The 24,827-nt window shown below is 39.4% G+C and overlaps 1 protein-coding gene across 8 annotated transcripts in view; it reads right to left on the bottom strand.

Moving 5' to 3' along the window:
- Positions 1–24,827, bottom strand: part of DNM3 (dynamin 3) — a 576,796-nt gene that overhangs the window by 378,243 nt on the left and 173,726 nt on the right. For all 8 annotated transcript variants that reach the window (XM_060091253.1, XM_060091252.1, XM_060091255.1 and 5 more), the window contains exons 5-7: positions 13,887–13,985; positions 12,924–13,084; positions 1,777–1,919 (exon numbers count right to left, since the gene is read on the bottom strand). In XM_060091253.1, coding sequence (XP_059947236.1) covers positions 1,777–1,919; positions 12,924–13,084; positions 13,887–13,985 — 403 coding nt within the window. The remainder of the gene's footprint in view (positions 1–1,776; positions 1,920–12,923; positions 13,085–13,886; positions 13,986–24,827) is intronic.

Raw genomic sequence — 24,827 nt, forward strand, 5'->3', positions numbered from 1 at the left:
AATATTAATCTAAATTTAAACACCTGGAAAGGTATGAAACTTCGGGAAACTTTTGAAAATTCACCTCCATTCCGCGTATCCTACAGCCCAGCCACCTGGCCCACTAGAACAAGCCGTACCGAAGTTCACACTATTCTCTTGACCTCCTTCTTCCACCTGACAAACTCCTCCCATACTTCAGGGTCTCATTCAAGTATCTTTTTCTCTGTGAATTCACACCCTTCCTCGCATGTAAGTGCTCTTTACCTGGGTTCCCTTAACATTTTATTCTTACCAGAAATGTACCATTTATCAGATCTTAACACGGTTGTTCATATGTCTGTTTCCACTGCTCTACTGTGACCACTTTTTGAGGGTTAAAATCTTATTCATTATTGAATTCCCAGTAGTTAGCACAGAGCCAGTCATCAAATAGGATACACAGAGATTAGAGCAAGTCAAGAAGGAAGTAATGAAGAAAGGGAGGGAGGGAGGGAGGAAGGCAGGAAGGAAGAAAAGAAGGAAAAAAGGAAAGAAGGAGCTGAATCAGCTCCCTAACAAGGGAAGAATCCAGCTGTGGAAAATTGTAATCTGAGTCCAACAGAATTACAGAGGCAAGACCCAGTCTTTGCAAATAGTTTCAGTTGGGTGTTAGGATGATGACCTAGGGCCTAAACAGAAATAGCTTCCCTTTCTCTGTAACTTAGAGAGTTTTTATAGGAGCTTAACCAAAGCCAAGAATAAAAAGAAAAGATAAACTAGGAAAGAGATGAATCCAAGAAAATAATTCTTTCCTCTGTATGATCTTATTATTTTGTTAAATGGAGGAATATAAGATAATGCATTTAATGTTACTTAATTTGAACATTTAGAAATTTCCCCACAAATAAAAGGAATTATGTTGTACATTTTAAATGCCAGATTAAGGGTATTTTGATTACAGGACTGCAGAGGGAGAAAGGGGCCATAAGAAGTGGCAAGCATCATCTTTAGAGATGGACTTCAGATGTCCTGGAATATAAGCTGGTCAGTGGGGGTCTTCTGGTGGAGAGAGAGGCAATTTGCAGCACAGGGATAAAAGAATAGATGAGGCTGAAAGGGGCTGAAAGAAGGAATGAGGATAAAAGACATAAGGGGATGGCAATTCTCCAACAACTCTGCTATCCTAACCCAAGAACCCTCAGGGATAAATCTAATTACCCAGGGATAAGACGGGAAGATCATGAAGGAGTAAAAAGATACTTGGCAGTTTTCACATTTGTGTTTCTAAAGGGCTACATTAAAATCATTACCAAAAAGGAAAATAATTTAAATGTGTCCTTACTGTGTGTACTTTTTTTTTATATTAAATCCTTGGTTCTCATTGCATTGAAAAATACACACAGATAGATGATATGAAATGACTGAAATAAAAAGATAATAACTACAAGTGACAACAATAGAAACAGTTGCTTTTCTATTGAACTTAGCCCACTTCTAAAGACTAAGGGCAAAAAAAACCCTGCTGAGTTATCACTGTTGGTTTTGCTCATTTACTGAATCCAATTATAAAAACACAATATAAAATTGGGCATAGGATTGGGCATTGGTTAAATTTATAATAATAGAACTAATATCAAAAATTATTCTTTTAGAAAACAAAGATTCAAGGCTCACTGTATGACATATACAAAGCTTCACTCATATACTTTATTTTCATGAAAAAACCTAGAAAATGGCATGACAAATAGACTAAGGAAAAAGAAAACTGAAGAGTTAGTTTAAAATGTTGAACAAGAGAAGGTAAAGGTAACTCACTGCAGCAATGCTTTGGTCTTCCTGGTGGGGTCTTCTGGCTTGAAGTTTTTATAGGCTTCTACTTCGTGTTCTATGGACAGCAACTGTCCCTGCAGTTTGTTCCTGAAGTTAGGTAGGGTGTCTCGAATGTGGTTGGTAAGTTGCTAAATAAAGCAAAACAAAATCATACACTCATACAACAGATTGAAGATCAACTCGTAAGACAAAAATCACCCTTCACTGTTTTCCAGGTCATTCAAAACCTTAAAAAGCCACATATACATGTGAGACTGACTGTGTAGACAGATACTCCAACTCTGTCATCCACTGCCCTACAACGAAGCTCAAAATTCCTTCAGCTAAAGTCACTTGCTCGGACAATCTTTTTATGTCTGGGATACCCTGTTAAAAGGCAGCTAATGTTACTAATGAAGCTGCCTAATAACACCTTAACATGGATTGATTTGTCAGATCAGCTACCTTGTCGAAAGGAACATTAAGTTAGAATGTGGTACAAATGAAGGAAATGGAGAGTTACAGGTGCTGCCTGAGTTCTCAGGACCAAATGGCTTACCACTGGTGGAGCCCAGAGGTACCTGCCAGCTGTTAAGTTCCTCTCCATTCTATAGCTCAGGCAGGTGTTTCCTCTCACTTCCACCTTTACGCCCCAGTCCAACTGTGGTTAGTCACTGGCTTACACCCTCAACAGGTTGCACATAAGCTTTCTTGTTGATATCTTTACCTAACCACCTTCTTGGCACTTCCACTGAAGTCATCTGCTGGCACCTCAAGCTCAGTCTGATAAAAAATTCTCCAAGAGATTTTCTAAGAGGGACACAATTAATTGAGAACAAAGGTGGGATATAAACCCAGACTGGTTAGCTCTCTGCCTGATGTTCTTTCTATTACAGTGTAATTAAGGAAAGTCTGAATTAAAAGGAAAAAAAAAAGACCACCTTCTTGAACTGCTTAAGGAATAAACTCAGAATCAAGAGAAAGAATATCAACTTCATAGAAATGTAGGAAAAAGAATAATAAATTCAAAATAAGGGGAATAAATAGACCCAGACTGACTGAAGCACCATTTTAAATCATTTTTATGTTCATCTGAGGTTACCGGGATATATCTATTCAATAAATCTATAGTTATTTAATTGTCAATAGTTCATACTATATTATACCCTTGTCCACAGTTATGACTTATCATGTTATTCCCCTGGCATGTGCTGCCATTATGGCTCTGAAGCAGAAAACAAAAGAATAGAGATGACTGCATTCCCAGTAGCAATTCCACAAGACACAAACCCTCAAATCTAAGAGTAACAGTAACCATGAGAAACCAGTGGCCACCTGACTGCCATGTGAGTGGTAAATAATCAAAATACTTGGTTTCTACCATTTGTTTCTCATATATCTCAATAGCAAAGCAATACTATGGACCACTCCTAGCTTTCTAAAACACTTCTTTCCTTAGCTTTCGTGACCCCAGCTCCTGTCATTTTTCTCCGAACCTTTCTGAATACCTTATTCATCTCCTTTGCCAAGTTGTTCTCCTCTGCCAGACCTGTAAATATTGATATACCTCAAATTTGGGTCCTACACCTCTTCTTTGGTCACTGTCTGTTCTCTACTAAGGCAATCATTTCATCCATGGTTTCAATATATATTCAAACACCTGTGGCTATGGACATGTTATCTAAAGACCAGACTTCTTATCTTTGGTGAGGGTATATGTATTAGACCACCTGCCTGACTTCTCCTCTTGGAAGCATCAACCTCAGCAGGTCTGAAATAAAGTACCTAATATTCCCTTCAGGGTTCTCCATTTTGATGACTTCGTAACAACCTGGGAACTTGGGAGTTATCCTTGACTTTACCACTCCATCACCCACCAGAGCTAATCTACCACCAAGTTCTCAATTTTCCAAAACATTTCTCAAATCTGCTTTCTTTTCCCATCTCCACTGGCCCTAACCGAGACCAAGCTGCCATCATTTCTCACTTTGACTCCTAAGTGGTCCTCTCATCTCTACTCTTGGTCTTCCTATCTGCAACCACCATAATCCTTTTTAATCCACAGATATGACTGTGTTATTCCCTTTCTCAGATTCCTTAAACAACTGACTCCCCACTGCTCTTAGGATAAGAGCCAAAATCCTTAACTTGGCCTACAAACACCGTAGGACCCAGCCACTGCCTGCATCTCCAAATTCATCTCTTACAACTCATTCCCTCACTCTCTGCCCTTCAACCATAATAATATTCCTTTCAATTCCACAAAAATGTCCTGTTGTCTTCCAGTTTTTGCCATAGTAACTGGTTCAGGGTCAGAGGTGTTGGTGCACATTAAATCAGCAATAAGATTCTCTTAATTTCAAACACAGTATGAAGGTCCTTGAAGCAATAGAGAAATGGATTATCCAGGAAATGAAAGATTTTCAGTATAACATTTATTCAATTTTCAGTCAACCAGAATCAGTTAGGCCATAATTTAGGGGTCACCTGTAGTAACCAAATGGTCAATCATATCCATCCAGTATTCACAACTTAATTTATTCCTAACTTTATCTTTCTGATCATCTTAGTGATATTTCTCTAAGATTTTTTTTCTTAGACCAATACAGGCACGAAAGCAGAAATCAAAAAAGAATTTTACCAGAGCTAAATATATTGATAGACTATCATGGTTCTTGCATGACAAACCAGTCCTTCTCTAAACCATGTTCATAATTTTTAAATGACACAACTATCACTGCTTCATGGCTTCCAAATACTCACCTACCCTTAATTTAAAAGTACAAATTTCACATTAAAATAGAAGTACTATGTCGCTTAAAATAGAAGTACACCACTGTTTTTTATTTTCTAAAACTTCTTCAATTGTTTTGCCTAAATGATTAAGGTATAATGTAACAAGCAGCCTATTACTCTGTTAGCCTCTACTGACACCTTCTAGGAGGGAACAGTCAGAACTTCTGATAATTACTTGACTAATTTAAGTTCATAGATAAAAAGTTACAAAGTGCTTTCTTTTTTTTAATCTTAATTAGAGTACAACTGCTTTACAATGGTGTGTTCATTTCTGCTTAATAACAAAGGGAATCAGTTATACATATACATATGTCCGATATCTCTTCCCGTTGGCATCTCCCTCCCTCCCACCCTCCCTATCCCACCCCTCTAGGTGGTCACAAACAACCGAGCTGATCTCCCTGTGCTATGAGGCTGCTTCCCACTAGTTATCTATTTTACGTTTAGTAGTGTATATATGTCCATTCCACTCCCTCACTTTGTCCCAGCTTACCGTTCCACCTCCCCATATCCTCAAGTCCATTCTCTAGTAGGTCTGTGTCTTTATTCCTGTCTTACCCCTAGGTTCTTCATGACATTTTTTTTTTAGATTCCACACATATGTGTTAGCATATGGTATTTGTTTTTCTCTTTCTGACATACTTCACTCTGTATGACAGACTCTAGGTCCATCCACCACACTACAAATAACTCAATTTCATTTTTTTTATGGCAGAGTAATATTCCATTGTATATATGTGCCATAACTTCTTTATCCATTCATCTGTTGATGGGCACTTAGGTTGCTTCCATATTCTGGCTATTGTAAATAGAGCTGCAATGAACATTGTGGTACATGACTCTTATCGAAGTATGGTTTCCTCAGGGTATATGCCCAGTAGTGGGATTGCTGGGTAGTATGGTAGTTCTATTTTTAGTTTTCTAAGGAAACTCCATACTGTTCTCCATAGTGGCTGTATCACTTTACATTCCAACCAAAAGTGCAAGAGGGTTCCCTTTTCTCCACACCCTCTCCAGCATTTACTGTTTCTAGATTTTTTGATGATGGCCATTCTGACTGGTGTGAGATGATATCTCCCTGTAGTTTTGATTTGCATTTCTCTAATGATTAAAGATGTTGAGAAATGTTTCGTGTGTTTGTTGGCAATCTGTATATCTTCTTTGGAGAAATGTCTATTTAGGTCTTCTGCCCATTTTTGGACTGGGTTGTTTGTTTTTTTGATATTGAGCTGCATGAGCTGCTTGTAAATTTTGGAGATTAATCCTTTGTCAGTTGCTTCATTTGCAAATATTTTCTCCCATTCTGAGGGTTGCCTTTTCGTCTTGTTTATGGTTTCCTTTGCTGTGCAAAAGCTTTAAAGTTTCATTAGGTCCCATGTGGTTATTTTTGTCTTTATTTCCATTTCTCTAGGAGGTGGGTTAAAAAGGATCTTGCTGTGATTTACGTCATAGAGTGTTCTGCCTATGTTTTCCTCTAAGAGTTTTACAGTGTCTGCCCTTACATTTAGGTCTTTAATCCATTTTGAGTTTATTTTTGTGGATGGTGTTAGGGAGTACTCTAATTTCATTCTTTTACATGTAGCTGTGCAGGTTTCCCAGCACCACTTATTGAAGAGGCTGTTTTTTCTCCACTGATATATTCTTGCCTCCTTTATCAAAGATAAGGTGACCATATATGAGTGGGTTTATCTCTGGGCTTTCTATCCTGTTCCATTGATCTGTATTTCTGTTTTTGTGCCAGTACCATACTGTCTTGATTACTGTAGCTTTGTAGTATAGTCTGAAGTCAGGGAGCCTGATTCCTCCAGCTCCGTTTTTCGTTCTCAAGATTGCTTTGGCTATTTGGGGTGTTTTCTGTTTCCATACAAATTGTGAAATTTTTTGTCCTAGTTCTGTGAAAAATGCCAGTGTTAGCTTGATAGGGATTGCACTGAATCTGTAGATTGCTTTGGGTAGTAGAGTCATTTTCACAATGTTGATTCTTCCAATCCAAGAACATGGTATATCTCTCCATCTGTCTGTATCATCTTTAATTTCTTTCATCAGTGTCTTATAATGTTATGCATACAGGTCTTTTGTCTCCATACGTAGGTTTATTCCTAGATATTTTATTCTTTTTGTTGCAATGGTAAATGGAAGTGTTTTCTTAATTTCACTTTCAGATTTTTCATCATTAGTGTATAGCAATGCAAGAGATTTCTGTGCATTAATTTTGTATCCTGCTACATTACCAAATTCATTGATTAGCTCTAGTAGTTTTCTGTTAGCATCTATAGGATTCTCTATGTATAGTATCAAGTCATCTGCAAATGGTGACAGCTTTACTTCCTCTTTTCTGATTTGGATTCCTTATATTACTTTTTCTTCTCTGATTGCTGTGGCTAAAACTTCCAAAACTTATGTTGAATAATAGTGGTGAGCGTGGGAAACCTTGTCTTTTTCCTGATCTTAGTGGAAATGGTTTCACTTTTTCATCATTGAGGACGATGTTGGCAGTGGGTTTCTCATATATGTCCTTTATTATGTTGAGAAAAGTTCCCTCTGCCTACTTTCTGGAGGGTTTTTATCATAAATGGGTGTTGAATTTTGTCGAAAGCTTTCTCTGCATCTATTGAGATGATCATATTGTTTTTCTCCTTCAATTTGTTAATATGGTGTATCACATTGATTGATTTGCGTACATTGAAGAATCCTTGTATTCCTGGGATAAACCCCACTTGATCATGGTGTATGATCCTTTTAATGTGCTGTTGGATTCTGTTTGCTAGTATTTTGTTGAGGATTTTTGCATCTATCTTCATTAGTGATATTGACCTATAGTATTCTTTATTTGTGACATCTTTGTCTGGTTTTGGTATCACGGTGATGGTGGCCTCGTAGAATGAGTTTGGGAGTGTTTCTCCCCTGCTATATTTTGGAAGAGTTTGAGAAGGATAGGTATTAGCTCTTCTCTAAATGTTTGATAGAATTTGCCTGTGAAGCCATCTGGTCCTGGGCTTTTATTTGTTGGAAGATTTTATTTTTTTTATTTTTATTTTTTTTGCAGTACACGGGCCTCTCACTGCTGTGGCCTCTCCCGTTGTGGAGCAAAGGCTCTGGATGCACAGGCTCAGCGGCCATGGCTCACAGGCCCAGCCACTCCATGGCATGTGGGATCTTCCCGGACCAGGGCACAAACCTGTGTCCCCTGCATCGGAAGGCGGACTCTCAACCACTGTGCCACTAGGGAAGCCCTGTTAGAAGATTTTTAATCACAGTTGCAATTTCGGTGCTTGTGATCAGTCTGTTCATGTTTTCTATTTCTTCCTGGTTCAGTCTCGGAAGGTAGTGCATTTCTAAGAATTTGTCCATTTCTTGCAGGTTGTCCATTTTATTGGCATATAGTTGCCTGTAGTAATCTCTCATGATATTTTGTATTTCTGCAGTGTCAGTTGTTACTTCTTTTTCATTTCTAATTCTATTGATTTGAGTCTTCTCCCTTTTTTTCTTCATGAGTCTGGCTAATGTTTTATCAATTTTGTTTATCTTCTCAAAGAACCAGCCTTTAGTTTTATTGATCTTTGCTATCATTTCCTTCATTTCTTTTTCATTTATTTCTGATCTGATCTTTATGATTTCTTTCCTTCTGCTAAGTTTGGGGATTTTTTGTTCTTCTTTCTCTAATTGCTTTAGCTGTAAGGTTAGGTTGTTTATTTGAGATGTTTCTTGTCTCTTGAGGTAGGATTGTATTGCTAACAACTTCCCTCTTAGAACTGCTTTTGTTGCATCCCATAGGTTTTGGGTCATCGTGTTTTCATTGTCATTTGTTTCTAGGTATTTTTTGATTTCCTCTTTGATTTCTTCAGTGATCTCTTGGTTATTAAGTATTGTATTGTTTAGCCTCCATGTGTTTAGCCTCCATTGTTTAGCCTCCATGTGTTTGTAATTTTTACAGATTTTTTCTTGTAATTGATATCTAGTCTCACAGCGTTGTGGCTGGAAAATATATTTGATATGATTTTAATATTCTTAAATTTACCAGGGCTTGATTTGTGACCCAAGATATGATCTAGCCTGGAGAATGTTCCATGAGCACTTGAGAAGAATATGTATTTTGTTGTTTTTGGATGGAATGTCCTATAAATATCAATTAAGTCCATCTTGTTTAATGTGTCATTTAAAGCTTGTGTTTCCTTATTTTTCATTTTGGATGATCTGTCCATTGGTGAAAGTGGGGTGTTAAAGTCCCCTAGTATTATTTTGTGTTACTGTTGATTTCCCCATTTATGGCTGTTAGCATTTGCCTTATGTATTGAGGTGCTCCTATGTTAGGTGCATATATATTTACAATTGTTATATCTTCTTTTTGGATTGAAACCTTGATCATTATGTAGTGTCCTTCTTTGTGTCTTGTAATAATCTTTGTTTTAAAGTGTATTGTCTGATATGAGAATTGCTACTCCAGCTTTGATTTCCATTTGCATGGAATATCTTTTTCCAACCCCTCACTTTCAGTCTGTATGTGTCCCTAGGTCTGAGGTGGGTCTCTTGTAGGCAATATACAGGTCTTGTTTTTGTATCCATTTAGCCAGTCTATGCCTTTTGGTTGCAGCATTTAATCCATTTACATTTAAGGTATTATTCAATATGTATGTTCCTGTTACCATATTCTTAATTGTTTTGGGATTGTTATTGTAGGTCTTTTACTTCTCTTGTGTTTCCTGCCTAGAGAAGTTCCTTTAGCATTTGTTGTAAAGCTGGTTTGGTGGTACTGAATCCTCTTAGCTTTGCTTGTCTGTAAAGGTTTTAATTTCTCCATTAAATCTAAATGAGATCCTTGCTGGGTAATCTATGTTGTAGGTTTTTCTCCTTCAGCATTTTAAATATGTCCTGCCACTCCCTTATGGTTTTCAGAGTTTCTCCTGCAAGATCAGCTGTTAACCTTATGGGGATACCCTTGTTTGTTATTTGTTGTTTTTCCCTTGCTACTTTTAGTATTTTTTCTTTGTATTTAATTTTTGATAGTTTGATTAATATGTGTCTTGGCATGTTTCTCCTTGGATTTAGCCTGTATGGGACTCTCTGTGCTTCCCAGACTCGATTAACTATTTCCTTTCCCATATTAGGGAAGTTTTCAACTATCATCTCTTCAAATATTTTCCTAGTCCCTTTCTTTTTCTGTTCTTTTTCTGGGACCCCTATAATTCGAATGTTGATACATTTAATGTTGTACCCGAGGTCTCTGAGTTGTCCTAATTTCTTTTCATTCTTTTTTCTTTATTCTGCTCTGCAGTAGTTATTTCAACTATTTTATCTTCCAGGTCGGATAAGATAACAGATAAGAAGAACTTATCCATTCTCCTGTCTCAGTTATTCTGCTATTGTTACGTTCTAGAGAATTTTTAATTTCATTTATTGTGTTGTTCATCCTGTTTATTTGCTCTTTAGTTCTTCTAGGTCCTTGTTAAACATTTCTTGTATTTTCTCCATTCTATTTCCTAGATTTTGGATCACCTTTACTATCATTATTCTGAATTCTTTTTCAGGTAGACTGCCTATTTCCTCTTTGTTAGGTCTGGTGGGTTTTTGCCTGCTCCTTCATCTGCTGTGTGTTTCTCTGTCTTCTCATTTTGCTTCAGTTACTGTGTTTGGGGTCTTCTTTTTGCAGGCCGCAGGTTCGTAGTTCCCATTGTTTTTGGTGTCTGTCCCCAGTGCCTAAGGTTGGTTCAGTGTGTTGTGTAGGCTTCCTGGTGGAGGGGACTAGTGCCTGTGTTCTGGTGGATGAGTCTGGATCTTGTCTTTATGGTGGGCAGGTCCACGTCTGGTGGTGTGTTTTGGGCTGTCTGTGGCCTTATTATGATTTTAGGCAGCCTCTCTACTAATGGATGGGGTTGTGTTCCTGTGTTGCCAGTTGTTTGTCATAGGGTGTCCAGCACTGTAGCTTGCTGGTCGTTGAGTGGAGCTGGGTCTTGGCTTTGTGTTGGTGATCTCTGGGAGATTTTCACTGTTTGATATTACGTGGAGCTGGGAGGTCTCTTGTGGACCAGTGTCCTGAACTTGGTGCTCCCACCTCAGAGGCACAGCACTGACATCTGGCTAGAGCACCAAGAGCCTGTCATCCATGCAGCTCAGAATAAAAGGGAGGAAAGAAAGAAAGAAAGAAAGAAGAAGATAAAATAAAATAAAATAAAATAAATGTAAAATAAAATAAAGGTATTAAAAAATAAAAATGATTTAAAAAAAAATTTTAAGTAATATAAAAAAAGAAAAAGAAAGAAGAGAGCAACCAAACCAAAAAACAAATCCACCAATGATAACAAGTGCTAAAAACTATACTAAAAAAACAAACAAACAAAAAAACGGACAGATAGAACCCTAAGATAAATGGTAAAAGCAAAGCTATACAGACAAAATCACACACAAAAGCATACACATACACACTCACAAAAAGAGAAAAAGGGGAAAAAAATATAAATATCATTGCTCCCAAACTCCACCTCCTCAATTTGGGATGATTTGTTGTCTGTTCAGGTATTCCACAGATGCAGGGTACATCAAGTTGATTGTAGAGATATAATTAGCTATTCCTGAGGCTGCTGGGAGAGATTTCCCTTTCTCTTCTTTTTCGCACAGCTCTTGGGGTTCAGCGATGGATTTGGACCTACCTCTGCATGTAGGTCACCTGAGGGCGTCTGTTCTTCGCTCAGACAGGATGGGGTAAAAGGAGCAGCTGATTCGGGAGCTCTGGCTCACTCAGGCTGGGGGGAGGGAGGGGTATGGATGTGGGGTGAGCCTGCGGCGGCAGAGGCCAGCGGGACGTTGCACCGGCCTGAGGCATGCCGTGCGTTCTCCCAGGGAAGTTGTCCCTGGATCACAGGAGCCTGGCAGTGGAGGGCTGCACAGGCTCCTGGGAGGGGAGGCATGGATAGTGACCTGTGCTTGCTCACAGGCTTCTTGGTGGCGGCAGCAGCAGCCTTAGTGTCTCATGCCTGGCTCCGGAGTCCACGCTGATAGCTGTGGCTCGTGCCCATCTCTGGAGCTCCTTTAAGCAGCTCTCTTAATCCCCTCTCCTCACGCACCAGGAAACAAAGAGGCAAGAAAAAGTCTCTTGCCTCTTCGGCAGCTCCGGACTCCCTCCCGGCTAGCCGTGGCGCACTAGTCCCTTCAGGCTGTGTTCACGCAGCCAACCCCAGTCCTCTCCCTGGGATCCGAGGGAAGCCCGAGCCTCAGCTCCCATCCCCCGCCCATCCCAGCGGGTGAGCAGACAAGCCTCTCAGGCTGGTGAGTGCCGGTCGGCACCGATCCGCACCGATCCTCTGTGCTGGAATCTCTCCGCTTTGCCCTCTTCACCCCTGGTGCTGCGCTCTCCTCTGTGGCTCCGAAGCTTCCCCCCTCCGCCACCCGCAGTCTTCACCCGCGAAGGGGCTTCCCAGTGTGTGGAAACCTTTCCTCCTTCACAGCTCCCTCCCACTGGTGCAGGTCCCGTCCATGTTCTTTTGTCTTTTTTCTTTTGCCCTACCCAGGTACGTGGGGAGTTGCCTTTGGGAGGTCTGAGGTCTTCTGCCAGTGTTCAGTAGGTGTTCTGTAGGAGTTGTTCTACATGTAGATGTTATTTCTGATGTGTTTGTGGGGAGGAAGGTGATCTCCACGTCTTACTCTTCCACCATCTTGAAGCTCCCCTCCACAGTGCTTTTTGTGAGAAAAGCTGCTCACTGTTTGAGTCAATGTGATCAAATCTTGGGGTGGGAGCTCTACACTCAATGACAATGACTCTTAACTCCACTAAGGGCAGGAAAATATGTGGCCAAGCCTACTGAATGTTTATGCAAGAAATGTGTACGTGCGTGGGACGAGGGGAGGGAGAGGGCCTAATTCTATCTGTCACAGGGAAACAGATTATCTGGAAAAGCTTCTTAGAGGAATGTAGATCAATAATTGCTTATGTATTTTCAAGATTGTAAATTAAGGAACAAATGAATCCTAACAAAACCTTACAGAAAATTTAACCTAACCATCACAGACTGATATTTCAAAAACAAATGCCAAGAGACTGACTTTTCAGAGATATAAAAGTTTCACTCCTTAAGATAACTATATATTATGAGCAAACATGTGCTAAAATGTATTCTCCTGCTCACTGTTCCAAATAAATATGTATTTCTGCTTTGCGTGCTGTTTTTTCAATAATATTAAGGTGGAGTCTGGTCACTTAGAATAGTAACAGTTTGGATCCCAGTATTCATATTCATCTTTTTAATTTCTATCATTATGCTAAATGTCTTAGTTTAGAAAAAGAGTATAAAAATAAGAAATATGGATTCCAATAGTCATTTACATATTTTATCATTGTTCTTTTCACTTGAAGAAAACATCTTTACCTGATTAAGGACCTTCTGAAGGTGTGGGGTCCCCATCCGATCAGCAATATGTCTGTAAGCCGGGTGTGAGAGAAAAAATTTCCTTTCTGCCAACATGGCAGCCTTTATATCCTTCTTCCCATCTATGTCCTTCTGGCTCCTGTTTACCACCCCCACGTAACCTAAAACAAAACACACACCTATGGAGTTGGGACACCTTTGATTTATTCTGGGGAAATTCTAACACTCTTGAAGAGGCTGAATAAGAAAAAAAAATTATTTCAGGGCCTGAAGAATAGATCCCTTTACAAAACTTAGTTTGAGATACCAGTATTTAACAACAGCTGGATGATTTGGCTAACGTTGATTTTTTTAGCATTAACAAAATAATGTCCTTTGTCCTTAAAAGATCTGTGCATTTAAATAGAGTAAATCTCTAAGCCGTTTTGTCATATAGCAGGCAAGTAAATAATTCAGACTTAAACAGTATACATGTATGCAGTCTATGATGAATATTTATACCCTCCCTTCAAACACCTGCCTTTTCCTGTTTTCTTATTATTTGAAGGAATAGTTCTCCCTTTGGATAATTTTTTTTTTTTTTCTTTTTGCGGTATGTGGGCCTCTCACTGTTGTGGCCTCTCCCGTTGCGGAGCACAGGCTCCGGATGCGCAGGCCCAGCGGCCATGGCTCACGGGCCCAGCCGCTCCGCGGCATATGGGATCCTCCCAGACCGGGGCATGAACCCGTATCCCCTGCATCGGCAGGCGGACTCCCAACCACTTGCGCCACCAGGGAGGCCCATCTTTGGATAATTTTTAATACATCATTTGGGAACACCATGCCATTCCATAAAATGTTTAACTAATCATCAATCCATTCCTCCCAACTGTGGAGACGTTAAAATCCAGCTTCCCATTGTTTCCCCAGTTGTTTCTCTGCCACATCATCAAAGGAAGTCCTGTACAGGACACAGTACATTACCCCTGCGAAGCGGCAGCAGCTTATTCTCTAGGACATCCCTGGCATCCGTTCCCTCATCCATAAGATCCAGTTTGGTGATGACTCCAATGGTTCTTAGACCTGCAACACAAACAAACCCCACATTACACAATTTGCAGAATACTAACAAGTTTCAGAGACATATATGTCTCAATGCTAATTGCAAAGCACTCATGTCCTGGTTCTTTCCCTGTTCCTCTCCATTTACTTTGTTTTCTAATCCACTACAACCCCAGTCTGGTGAATGTCAATGGGTTGAGGCAGAGAGTTGCAAACCACCCATCCATAAGATAACTCTTGATTCAGGAGAGAAAAGAACAAATAGCTGCTTCACCAAAATACTTTTAAATGTATGAGTTTATTTTTGTACTATGCATACATGGAAATGATACATTTAAATTTTCCTCCCAGGGATTGCACACAATATGGATGTTTTAACTTTTTATATATCACATTATTAAAAACAAAAAAATAGGCTACACATGGACCAATGATATGGGTGTGTCATATTGATCCAGTTCTGAGTACCTGAGGTCAAAAACATAAAAAGAAGAAAACTACGTATAGGATACCATCATCCCCAAAAACAAACTCGCAGAAAAGGAAATATGATTTAATAGAAAGAAGCCTGAAATAGGAATTCTGAGCCTTGGATTCTAGTCAAGGCAAGTCACTTAATTCTCCAGGTCTCAGTTTCCCTCATCTGTAAAATAAAGCATTGGAAATTATTTAATCTTAAAAGGTACTCCAACCACTAATTTTTTAAGATGGTGAAACTAAGCCAGAGAGAGATTAAATAACTTTCCCAAGGCCATATAAGAAGTGGATCTGGGCAGTCTGGTTCCAGAGTCCATGCTTTTAACCAATATACTGCTTATCGTGGTAAAAAAAAAAAAAAAAAAAAAAAAAAAAAAAATTTATTAAAAAGGCTTAAACCAAGAAAGTCAAAGAAAATAGGAAAGGAATGCAGAAAATTTTTGAGACTGTAAATCTAGCTGGATGACTGCTAACCAACTTAACATATCAGAGAAAGAGGAAAACTGCATCCAAGAAAGCCAACAAAAGGAGACGTCCAGAAACTAAATAATTTACATCACAGCATCTCAGTAAGATTCAAGACCTGGGGGACAGAAAGCTCTGAAAACTATGGAGAGTGGTGGTGGCAGCTGAAGCTGAAAACAGAAGTACTGGATGGAATCAGTCAGATTTCCATGGGTAACATAGCTAGGAGCTGCCCTGGTCCATCCTGGCAGGACAGTGCAGGTTTACTCTCTGGAAAGACTGAACTAGAAAAAACTCTGAACTCATGGGTCCCTGGCCCAGTTTGGATGGATCTGGTATTAAAAGAGGATGATTAAGTAAAATATTACATAGAGTATGGCAGGGACCCCCCTCCCCAGGCCAGTTCCCTAATTTGACTTCAAGAAAGAGATGGCTGGCAGATTTTAACCCCCCAAGCAAGAGATTGGAACAATGGTCTGGGGATACTAACCATTCCAGGAGAAAAACATATATATTGATATTTGAAGGAACGATAATTAAAATAGTCCAATAAATCATTCTGCTGTGAAGTCTATCATTCCATAATTTAAGAACACTCACACAGAACTCCAACCACCTGATAATATTTCACCTTTAAATATGAATGGACAGCCAAGGAGATTCACTAATATGAGACCAAAACAAATAAACGTTATAAAGCTGAACTTAAAGAAAATAAAGATAATGCAAAATACAGAAGAAAACTATTATTTGTATTAATATCCTCAGAGAGAAAGGAGAGGTCATAGCATTCATGGGACAAAAATAGAATGCCATAAAAGGAAATTTTTGAACAAACAAAAATAATTTTCAATAATTAAAAATATGAGAGCAGAAATAATAATGTTGGAATACAAAGTTAGGAAACCCCCCCCCAGAAAAAAAAGAAAAAGAAGTAAATAATAGGAAAGGAAAAACTTTTTTAAAACTAGAGAAATGATTCAGAAGATACAACATCTGAATGATTGGCATTCCAATAAGAGAGAGAATGACAAACAGAAACAGTTGGGGATGTAGGGACATACTATTCAATAAGATGTCCTATAAGTGAAAGATGAATTTAGGAATTGAATTAACCCATCAAGTGCCCAACACAATATGAAAAACATACATATACATAACACACAATATGGCATATAAGTATAAGATTTCATAATACTGGGCACAAATAAAATATCCTAAAAAGCTTCCATAGAAGTTAAAAAAGTTATTAAAAAAAAAAGTTTTAAGAATCATTACAGCATCAGTCTTCCCAGCAGCAAACTGGAAACTAAAATCCCACAGAGCAATGTTTTCAAAATTCTGAGAGAAAGATAATTTCTAGACTAGAATTCTAAACTACCAATAAATGTGACAGTAGAAAAAGATATTTTCAGACATGCAAAATCTCAAAATATTTTATCTCCCTTTCTCCTTTTTTTTTTGTGGGAGGGGGAGGGACAATTACTAAAAGATGTGTTCCACCAAACATGGGAACAAACTAACCAAGGAGTAGACAGGAAATCCAGGAAGCAGGGAATCCAATCTAACCAGAAAAAGAAGGGAATTTTTAGGATGGTGTAGATCCCAGTTTAAGGCCAGGAGAGCAGTCAGTATCTATTAGAATAAGAGGACAAAGATTACTGAAGAGATATCTTCCCCCACCAAGAAAAGAAAATGAAAGTGATAGGATACTTAAAGTCTAATGCTTTTGAACGTATTTAGAGATTTAGACTTCTGTAGGAGAGGTTGGGAATGCACTGGTGACAGATACGTAGACTATGCAAACAAACAAAAAAAGAGACAACTATCAACCTCAAAGACAGCAGTATCACTCAAGAAAGGAAATTTAATTATAATTTAACACATGGTTCAGTTGTGAATAATATTTTTAGAATCATAAATATTCATTTAGCAAAATATGATATCGTTATATTAGTAGAATTGGGGAGGTAAGTGTATATATGGGTGTGTAAGTATACGTGGGTATGGGAGACAGCCAAATCCTTACATATGTAGGTAAATAACAAAAGAAAGTTAAAAGGGTTGAAAGTGATAGTCTCTGGAAAGCAGTAATCCAGAGTCAGGAGGAGTGGGCAAGGGACTAAAAGTTTTTATTAAAAGCCTTAGAGACTGGTTTTTCTGAAGTGATGTACATTTATAACATTAATAAAAATGAGTTAAATTTTAAAAGCATTTTCTTTACTACTCCCTATTTCTGAAAAGGCAGAAAAGTCTATGCTTATTGGTGTCCCAGAAATGGCCAATGAAATTATTTTCTTTTTCACTCTTAGTTATACAAGTAGGCAACTTAAATAATCAATGAATGCCTGCTGGCAGACTCAAGACCTACACTGTTAGATCTCAAAAAGACATTGCCTGAAGAGATTCAAAGGCAGCATGTTTTTAAAATCACTTCACTGGAAATATAAGGACGCAGATAAAAATCATAATAGAGACCATTTGTTGAGTCCTGATTATGTGCCAGACATAGACTTGAAACAACTCTGAGATAGGTTAACTATTATTTCTCAATTACACTTTCCTCAAAGTGAGACTTGGAAAGGAAAAATACACATGCCCAAAGCCTTGCAGGCTGTAGGGTGTAGAAGGCAGGCAACCTAATTCCATTTTTTTTTTTTTATTGCGGTATGCGGGCCTCTCACTGTTGTGGCCTCTCCCGTTGCAGAGCACAGGCTCCAGACGCGCAGGCCCAGCGGCCATGGCTCATGGCCCCAGCCACTCCGCGGCATGTGGGATCTTCCCAGACCGGGGCACGAACCCGTGTCCCCTGCATCGGCAGGCGGACTCTCAACCACTGCGCCACCAGGGAAGCCCCTAATTCCATTTTTAATCACTATATTTTTCTGCCTCTCAATTCTTAGCTAGATTCTACAAGTGATTAACTGTGTTATTCAGCAAGTTATTTACATCATCTGGGCCTGTTTATCTACAGAACTAAAGGTTTAACTAGATGTCTCTTTCAAGTCCAGAATTCTGGGAAGGAGAACAACTTCCAGATTCAGAAGAGGTTATGTAGAGTAGTATGTAAAGTAAAAAGTAATGTAATAAAATTCTTGCCCTCCAACTAAAAGGAAAATGTAAAATAATACATTAAGAGTTAATAAATAATGTGGGGTACTGTGTTTCAATTATGTTTCTCTTCAGTAAAGAATAGCCACAATGATGAGTACTGACAAGTCCTGACAAAGACCTAGAAAAAACATACAAGCCACTTCAAAAATCTGATTCTTGGCTTCCCTGGTGGCGCAGTGGCTGGGAGTCCGCCTGCCGAAGCAGGAGACACGGGTTCGTGCCCCGGTCTGGGAAGATCCCACATGTCGCGGAGCGGCTGGGCCCGTGAGCCATGGCCACTGAGCCTGCGCATCCGGAGCCTGTGCTCCGCAATGGGAGAGGCCACACAGTGAGAGGCCCACGTACCGCAAAAAAAAAAGTCTGATTCTTATATATAGCATAGATCTAAGAGCATTGAGTCAAGGATTGGACTGTTTGGATTCAAGTCCCATCGGTTTCCCTTGTTAGCTCTGAGACATTAGTTTCCTCATCAGGTATAACCATATCAAAAAGGTAATCATCACAGTTTACATTTGATGTCTGGGATAATTATTAATAGCATCCCCTTTAACTCTCGAATGACTTCAAACAGAAGAATAAGTTACATGTTCACTCTAACTCATCAATAAAATGAGGAAATAACAAACCTATGTTTTAAAATTACATAATAGGACTTCCGGTTTCTGGTCCACCACGTAAGGGGCTTGGAAGTTGCCACTGTGTCCTAACAAGTGAACAACTGAAAAATTAACAACGCTTCTGAGATTCATCAGAGAAATGAAGCCACAGAGCAAACCACTGTCCCCCAAATTGGGAGAGACAAATAGGTGAATACAGAAAATCACAACTTACTGGAGCAGAAATACAAAAGCAGAAAACTCTGTGGGAACCAGGGCCTAGGCAGAAAAACCTAAACTGTAATTGATGAATTGCTGGAAGCTCAGTGTGGGCAGTCAAAGAGTTAAAAACTCCAGGGGGACCCAGTCATAGAGGGTACCCATACTTTTGTGAGTTTTGCTTCTAGGAGCTCAAGCAGCTTCTCACAGTGACTATCTGAGAAAAATCTCCCTGTGCTTCAGACAGGGAGAGAAAGAAACAACTTGATTTAAAAATGGGTGAAAGACCTGAACAGATATCTCATCAAAGAAGATACACAGGTGGCAAGTATGTATATGAAAAAGTGTTCCACATCATACACCATTAAGGAGTTGCAAATTAAAACAACAATAAGATATCACTGCACACCTATTAGAATGGCCAAAATCCAAAACACTGACAATACCAAATGCAGGCAAGAATGGGGAGAATGTTAGCAACTCTCGTTCACTGCTGGTGGGAATGTAAAATGGTACAGCCACTTTGGAAGATGGTTTGGGAGTTTCTTACAAAACTAAACATAATCTTACCATATGATTCAGTAATTGTACTCTTTTGTATTTACCCAAAGGAGCTGAAAGCATGCCCATACAAAAACTTGCATACAGATGTTCATAGCAGCTTTACTTATAACTGCCAAACTTCAAAGCAACCAAGATGTCCATCAGCAGGTGAATGGATAAATGAACTGTGATATATCCAGACAATGGAATATTATTTAGTGCTAAAAAGAAATGAGCAATCAAACCATGCAAAAACATGGAGTAACCTTAAATTCATAATACTAAGTGAAACAAGACAACCTGAAAAGGCTTTATGGTGTATGATTCCAACAATATGACATTCTGGAAAAGGTAAAACTATGGAGACAATAAAAAGAATAGTGGATGCCAGCAGTCAGTGGAGACAGGGCAGTGAAAACTATTCTGTATGATATTACAATGATGGATACATGTCATTATTCATTTTTCCAAACCCATAGGGTATACACCACCAAGAGTGAACCCTAATGTCAACTCTGAACTTTGAGCATCAATGTAGGTTCATCAGTTGTAACAAATGTACCAGTCTAGTGGGGGATATTAATAGTTGGAGAGGTTATGCATGTATGGGGACAGGACATATATGGAAACTGTACCTTCTACTCAGTTTTTCTGTGAATATGTAAAATTGCTCTAAAAACTAAAGTCTATGAATTAAAGACAATTAAATAACATAACACAAGTAAAGTATTTGGTACATAAAAACCACTCAATAAATGAAAATTGTGATCTCACCAATTTTGTTTTTCATCACTACTCCCACTCTATTCCAGTCCTAAGCTCCTGTCACACTCAATAAGTTGTAGCTCTCCATGTGATCATGCATTCTTGCCTCTTCACCTTCACAATGCTATCCCTCTCAGTTTCAAGTATCCTTCCCTCTCTTCTTTTTTTGGTTATTTCCTACTCATCCTTCAAAATACTTTATAGGCCTCTCCTGCAGGTCCTTAATCAGGCTCCCACAAGTGTAAGTTTGGAACCTTTTCTCTGTGACTTCAGAGCTCTCTGCATACACTGAAATCATTGTTCTTATATGACACTAGGAATCTGCTTATTTGTCTGTCTCATCCACTAAAGCCATGATCTCTTCAAGAATAAGGACAACATCTAATCTACATATTCCAAGCAATTCATATAGGTGCCAAACACAGAGTGGGAACTCAATAAATGTTTATTTATCAAATGAATGAATGAGTAAAAAGCATGTTTACTTTTCTTAGGTTTAGATAAGAATTGAAATACAAATTCCAAAAAAGAAATATGATACCATTCTACCATGTTACCTAGGTTTGTTGTCAATACAGTGATTTTCCCATAAGAACACTGCCATTTCTTCCATTTATATAGGAAACTGAATTGTAAGTAGTGTGTTGTTTCATCTAATTAAGAAATGGGACAAAACCAAGCCACGAACCACATTAGCAGTTGCCAGAAAGGTAATCTGGAATACTGTGTACACTGAAACAGCAGCAATGAAAAACAAAATCAATGAAGAATTACTGTAAACATGTATACAGCAAAATTAAAAACAGACTTAGGAAATTAGATGTCCTTCAGTTAATGCATCTTTTTTGTTATTGTTTTGGGCTTTGGTGGTATTTGAGTGGGGGGTGGTTTGAAGTAAATGCTGTTCTTTCTGTTTGGCAAAGATTATGGAATATTTTACTTCTGAAAGCAATCTGCGATGAATAGGAATAATTTCATCTTTTTTTCTATAAGTTTTCCATTAACATTATTTTCTTGTTATTTTCCAACAGTTCTGAAGAACACAGTTCTCATTTTCAAAGTCATCAGGTAATATTACTGCATGTGATACTAGGTAAAATATTAAGTAAATAATAGAAAACATAAAAAATTACTGTTGCTATGGTAACAGAGACTATCTTGCTCACCGATTTATACCCAGAATCTAGCGCAGTGCTTGAAAGATTTAATATTTGTGGAAGGAAGGGAGAGGAGAAAGAGAGGGTAAAGGGAGACAGGATATAAGAGAGGGAAAGGAAAAAGAATTACTCCAAAGATAAGAAAATTTAGGTATAGAGTGGTTCTTTCACTGAGAATCTGTACTCCAAAACAGACTAAGGCATGAAGGAACAAAAGAAAAAGAATCCACGTACAGTAGCTCCCACCCCCATCTGCAGTTTCACTTTCTACTATGATTTCATTTACCAGAGGTCAACTGTTGTCCAAAAATCTTAAATGAAAAATTCCAGAACTAAACACTTTATAAGTTTTAAATTGAGCACCATTCTGAGTAACATGATGAAATCTCCCACTATCTTGCCCCATCACCCTGGATGTTAATCATCCCTTTGTCCAGTGTATCTACCCATTAGTTACCTAGTAGCCCTCTTGGTTATCATATCGACTGTCACAGTATCTTGATGCTTGTGTTCAAGTAACCTTTATTTCACTTAATAATGACCCCAAAGCACAAGAGTACTGATTAGGGCAATTTGGATATGCCAAAGAGAATCTGTAAAGTGCTTCCTTTAAGTGAAAAGACACAAGTTCTCAACTCAATAAGGAAAGAAAAAAATCATAAGCTGAGGCTGCAAAGATCAATGGTAAAAATCAATCTTTTATTGAAACTGTGATGGAAAAAGAAATTCCTGCTAGTTTTCCTGTCACACCTCGAATATGTATGTATAGGGAAAAAACATAGAATATATAGGGTTTAGTACTTTCCACAGTTTCAGGCATCTCCTGGGGGTCTTGGAACATATACCCCATGTATTAGAGGGACTCCTGTATACTTAAATCTCCCTGCTTTTGCTCCACCAAAATCCATTTTCTTCCTCTTCCTTGGCACACAGCTTAACTATATTTTCAAATCTCCCTTACAATTGAGTTACAATCTCCCTTGTAATCTGCCAGTACTGAGTTCTAGCCAGTGGAAGTGGGTGAAGTGATATGTGCTACTTCTAGGCTTGGTCTGTATAACTTCCCACATGTTCTCCTGCCAGCTCTTTCACCTTCCACTTGCTGGATCTAACCATAATAAGTCCCTAAGTCGCTATGGGTGACAAATATAAGTATCTGGGCATCTATGAAAGATGTCATAGACAAGAAACACCACACTACCCCACATTACCCTGAAAATCAACTCAGCATAGACATTTCTACTGTTTGCACCACTACATGTTTCAGTCTATTTATTACTGTATATCAGTACAAACAATGGTACTCTGAAGAAGAGAGCTGCCATAATGAAAACCTGGCTTAGTAAGATTAGGTAGCAAGGAAAAAAGTATTGCAACATAGAAAGATGAAGATTCATGTTATACAGTAGCTGTGTATTTTGTAAACCCGCCTCATGTGATAAGTTGTAAGGCAGACTAAGTGCCTACTGAAAGGAGAAGCTATTGAAAAGGGCCTGGATGTTAATTTGTCTTGATTGTTCCTTGCTGCTTAAAGCAAGGTATTTAAGAAAGAGATGAGTTCACAAAAGAAATTTATCATTTTGCAAGCAGAAATAGAAAGGATTAGAGAGAAGCTAGAAATCTGGGTCTTTTAATGGCTGAAAAAGCCAACTGTTCTTGTAATTCAAATAAGAAAATAGACTGAAAAGGCTCTGAGCAGCGAACGTCCACTAAGAATTTCAGTTAAGCAAAGGAGCTCAGTAATTTCTCTTTCTAGCTTAAAAGCGTAATAGGGTTCAGACACACATTTCTGCTGTAAACTAGAAAACTGATAAAATATATAAAACAATTTTGTTCAGACATGAAATAATAGGTTGTACAGGACTATGATTCTTGAAAGAAGAGAAACAACAAAATAAGTCATACAATTATTCAATTACTACTTGGAGGCAATTTCTGGACAACAACGCAAGGAGGAAAAATCCAAAGAGATTCCAGCAGTCCTGCTTAGTTGAAGAGATATAGACTGGATTTCAAGGAGGCCAAGGCTGCTAGAATTTACAGGATCCTGTGCCAGATAAAAGGGAGCTATGAATAGAAAGAGCTCAACAAATGTGCATAGGGGTCTCCCCCAGTCTTTGAATGCATGCATGCCTAAGGTAAAACTCCACAAGGCTAGGCAAAAAACAACTTCCAGGGAGCGCTAAACCAAACAATTCCCAGAGCTCACATAGGACTGGGAATCATTAAGTCCCACCAGCCAGAGGGGAGAAACATGTTGAATTAAAGATACCAAAAGGATCAAACCTCAGTAAAGGTTACTGCAGACCCATTCTTTAAAGAAACATAAAAAGGCCCTCTCCACTATGTGAGAACACAGCAAGGCAGCCATCTGAACGCTAGGAAGAAAGCTTTTATCAGAAACCAACCCTGATGGCCCACTGACTGGGGACTTACAGCCTCCAGAACTGACCCCTTCGAGGAGGCCACATTACAGTGGATCATCCTGTCTCCTTGGGTTCTCCTGGCTGTGACAGTTTCTCAGGCTTTCCTTGTTTTGCAAGAACTTGACAGTTTGGAGGAGGACTGGTAAATAACTAACTGGGGCAGGGGCGACTGGTACCTTCACGATGGTGGAGGAGTAAGACATGGAGATCACCTTCCTGCCCACAAATACATCAAAAATACATCTACATGTGGAACAACTCCTACAGAACAACTACTGAATGCTGACAGAAGACCTCAGACCTCCTAAAAGGCAAGAAACTCCCCACGTACCTGGGTAGGGCAAAAGAAAAAAGAATAAACAGAGACAAAAGAATAGCGACAGGACCTGCACCTCTGGGAGGGAGCCGTGAAGGAGGAAAGGTTTCCACATACTAGGAAGCCCCTTCACTGGCGGAGACAGGGAGTGGTGGGGGGAAGCTTCGGAGCCATGGAGGAGAGCGCAGCAACAGTGGTGGAGAGGGCAGGGCAGAGAGATTCCTGCACAGAGGATCGGTACCGACCAGCACTCACCAGCCTGAGAGGTTTGTCTGCTCATCCACCGGAGTGGGTGGGGTCTGGGAGTTGAGGCTTGGGCTTGGGAGTTCAGATGCCAGGGAGAAGACTAAGGTTGGCTGTGTGAACACAGCCTGAAGAGGGCTAGTGCGCCACAGCTGGCCAGAGGGAATCCGGGAAAAAGTCTGGAATTGCCTAAAAGTCAAGAGACCATTGTTTTGAGGTGCGCAAGGAGGGGATTCAGAGCACCACCTAAACAAACTCCATAGACGGGCGCAAGTGGCAGCTACCAGGGCGGACACCAGAGACGGGCATGAAATGCTAAGGCTGCTACTGCAGCCACCAAGAAGCCTGTGTGCAAGCACAGGTCACTATCCACACCTCCCCTCCCGGGAGCCTCTGCAGCCCGCCACTGCCAGGGTCCCGTGATCCAGGGACAACTTCCACGGAAGAACACACAGTGCACTTCAGGCTGCTGCAACGTCACGCTGGCCTCTGCCACCACAGACTCGCCCCGCATTCCGTACTCCTCCCTCCTTCCCAGGCCT

Source organism: Mesoplodon densirostris, chromosome 2 (assembly GCF_025265405.1).
Source record: "Mesoplodon densirostris isolate mMesDen1 chromosome 2, mMesDen1 primary haplotype, whole genome shotgun sequence".
Classification (NCBI taxonomy): Eukaryota; Metazoa; Chordata; class Mammalia; order Artiodactyla; family Ziphiidae; genus Mesoplodon; species Mesoplodon densirostris.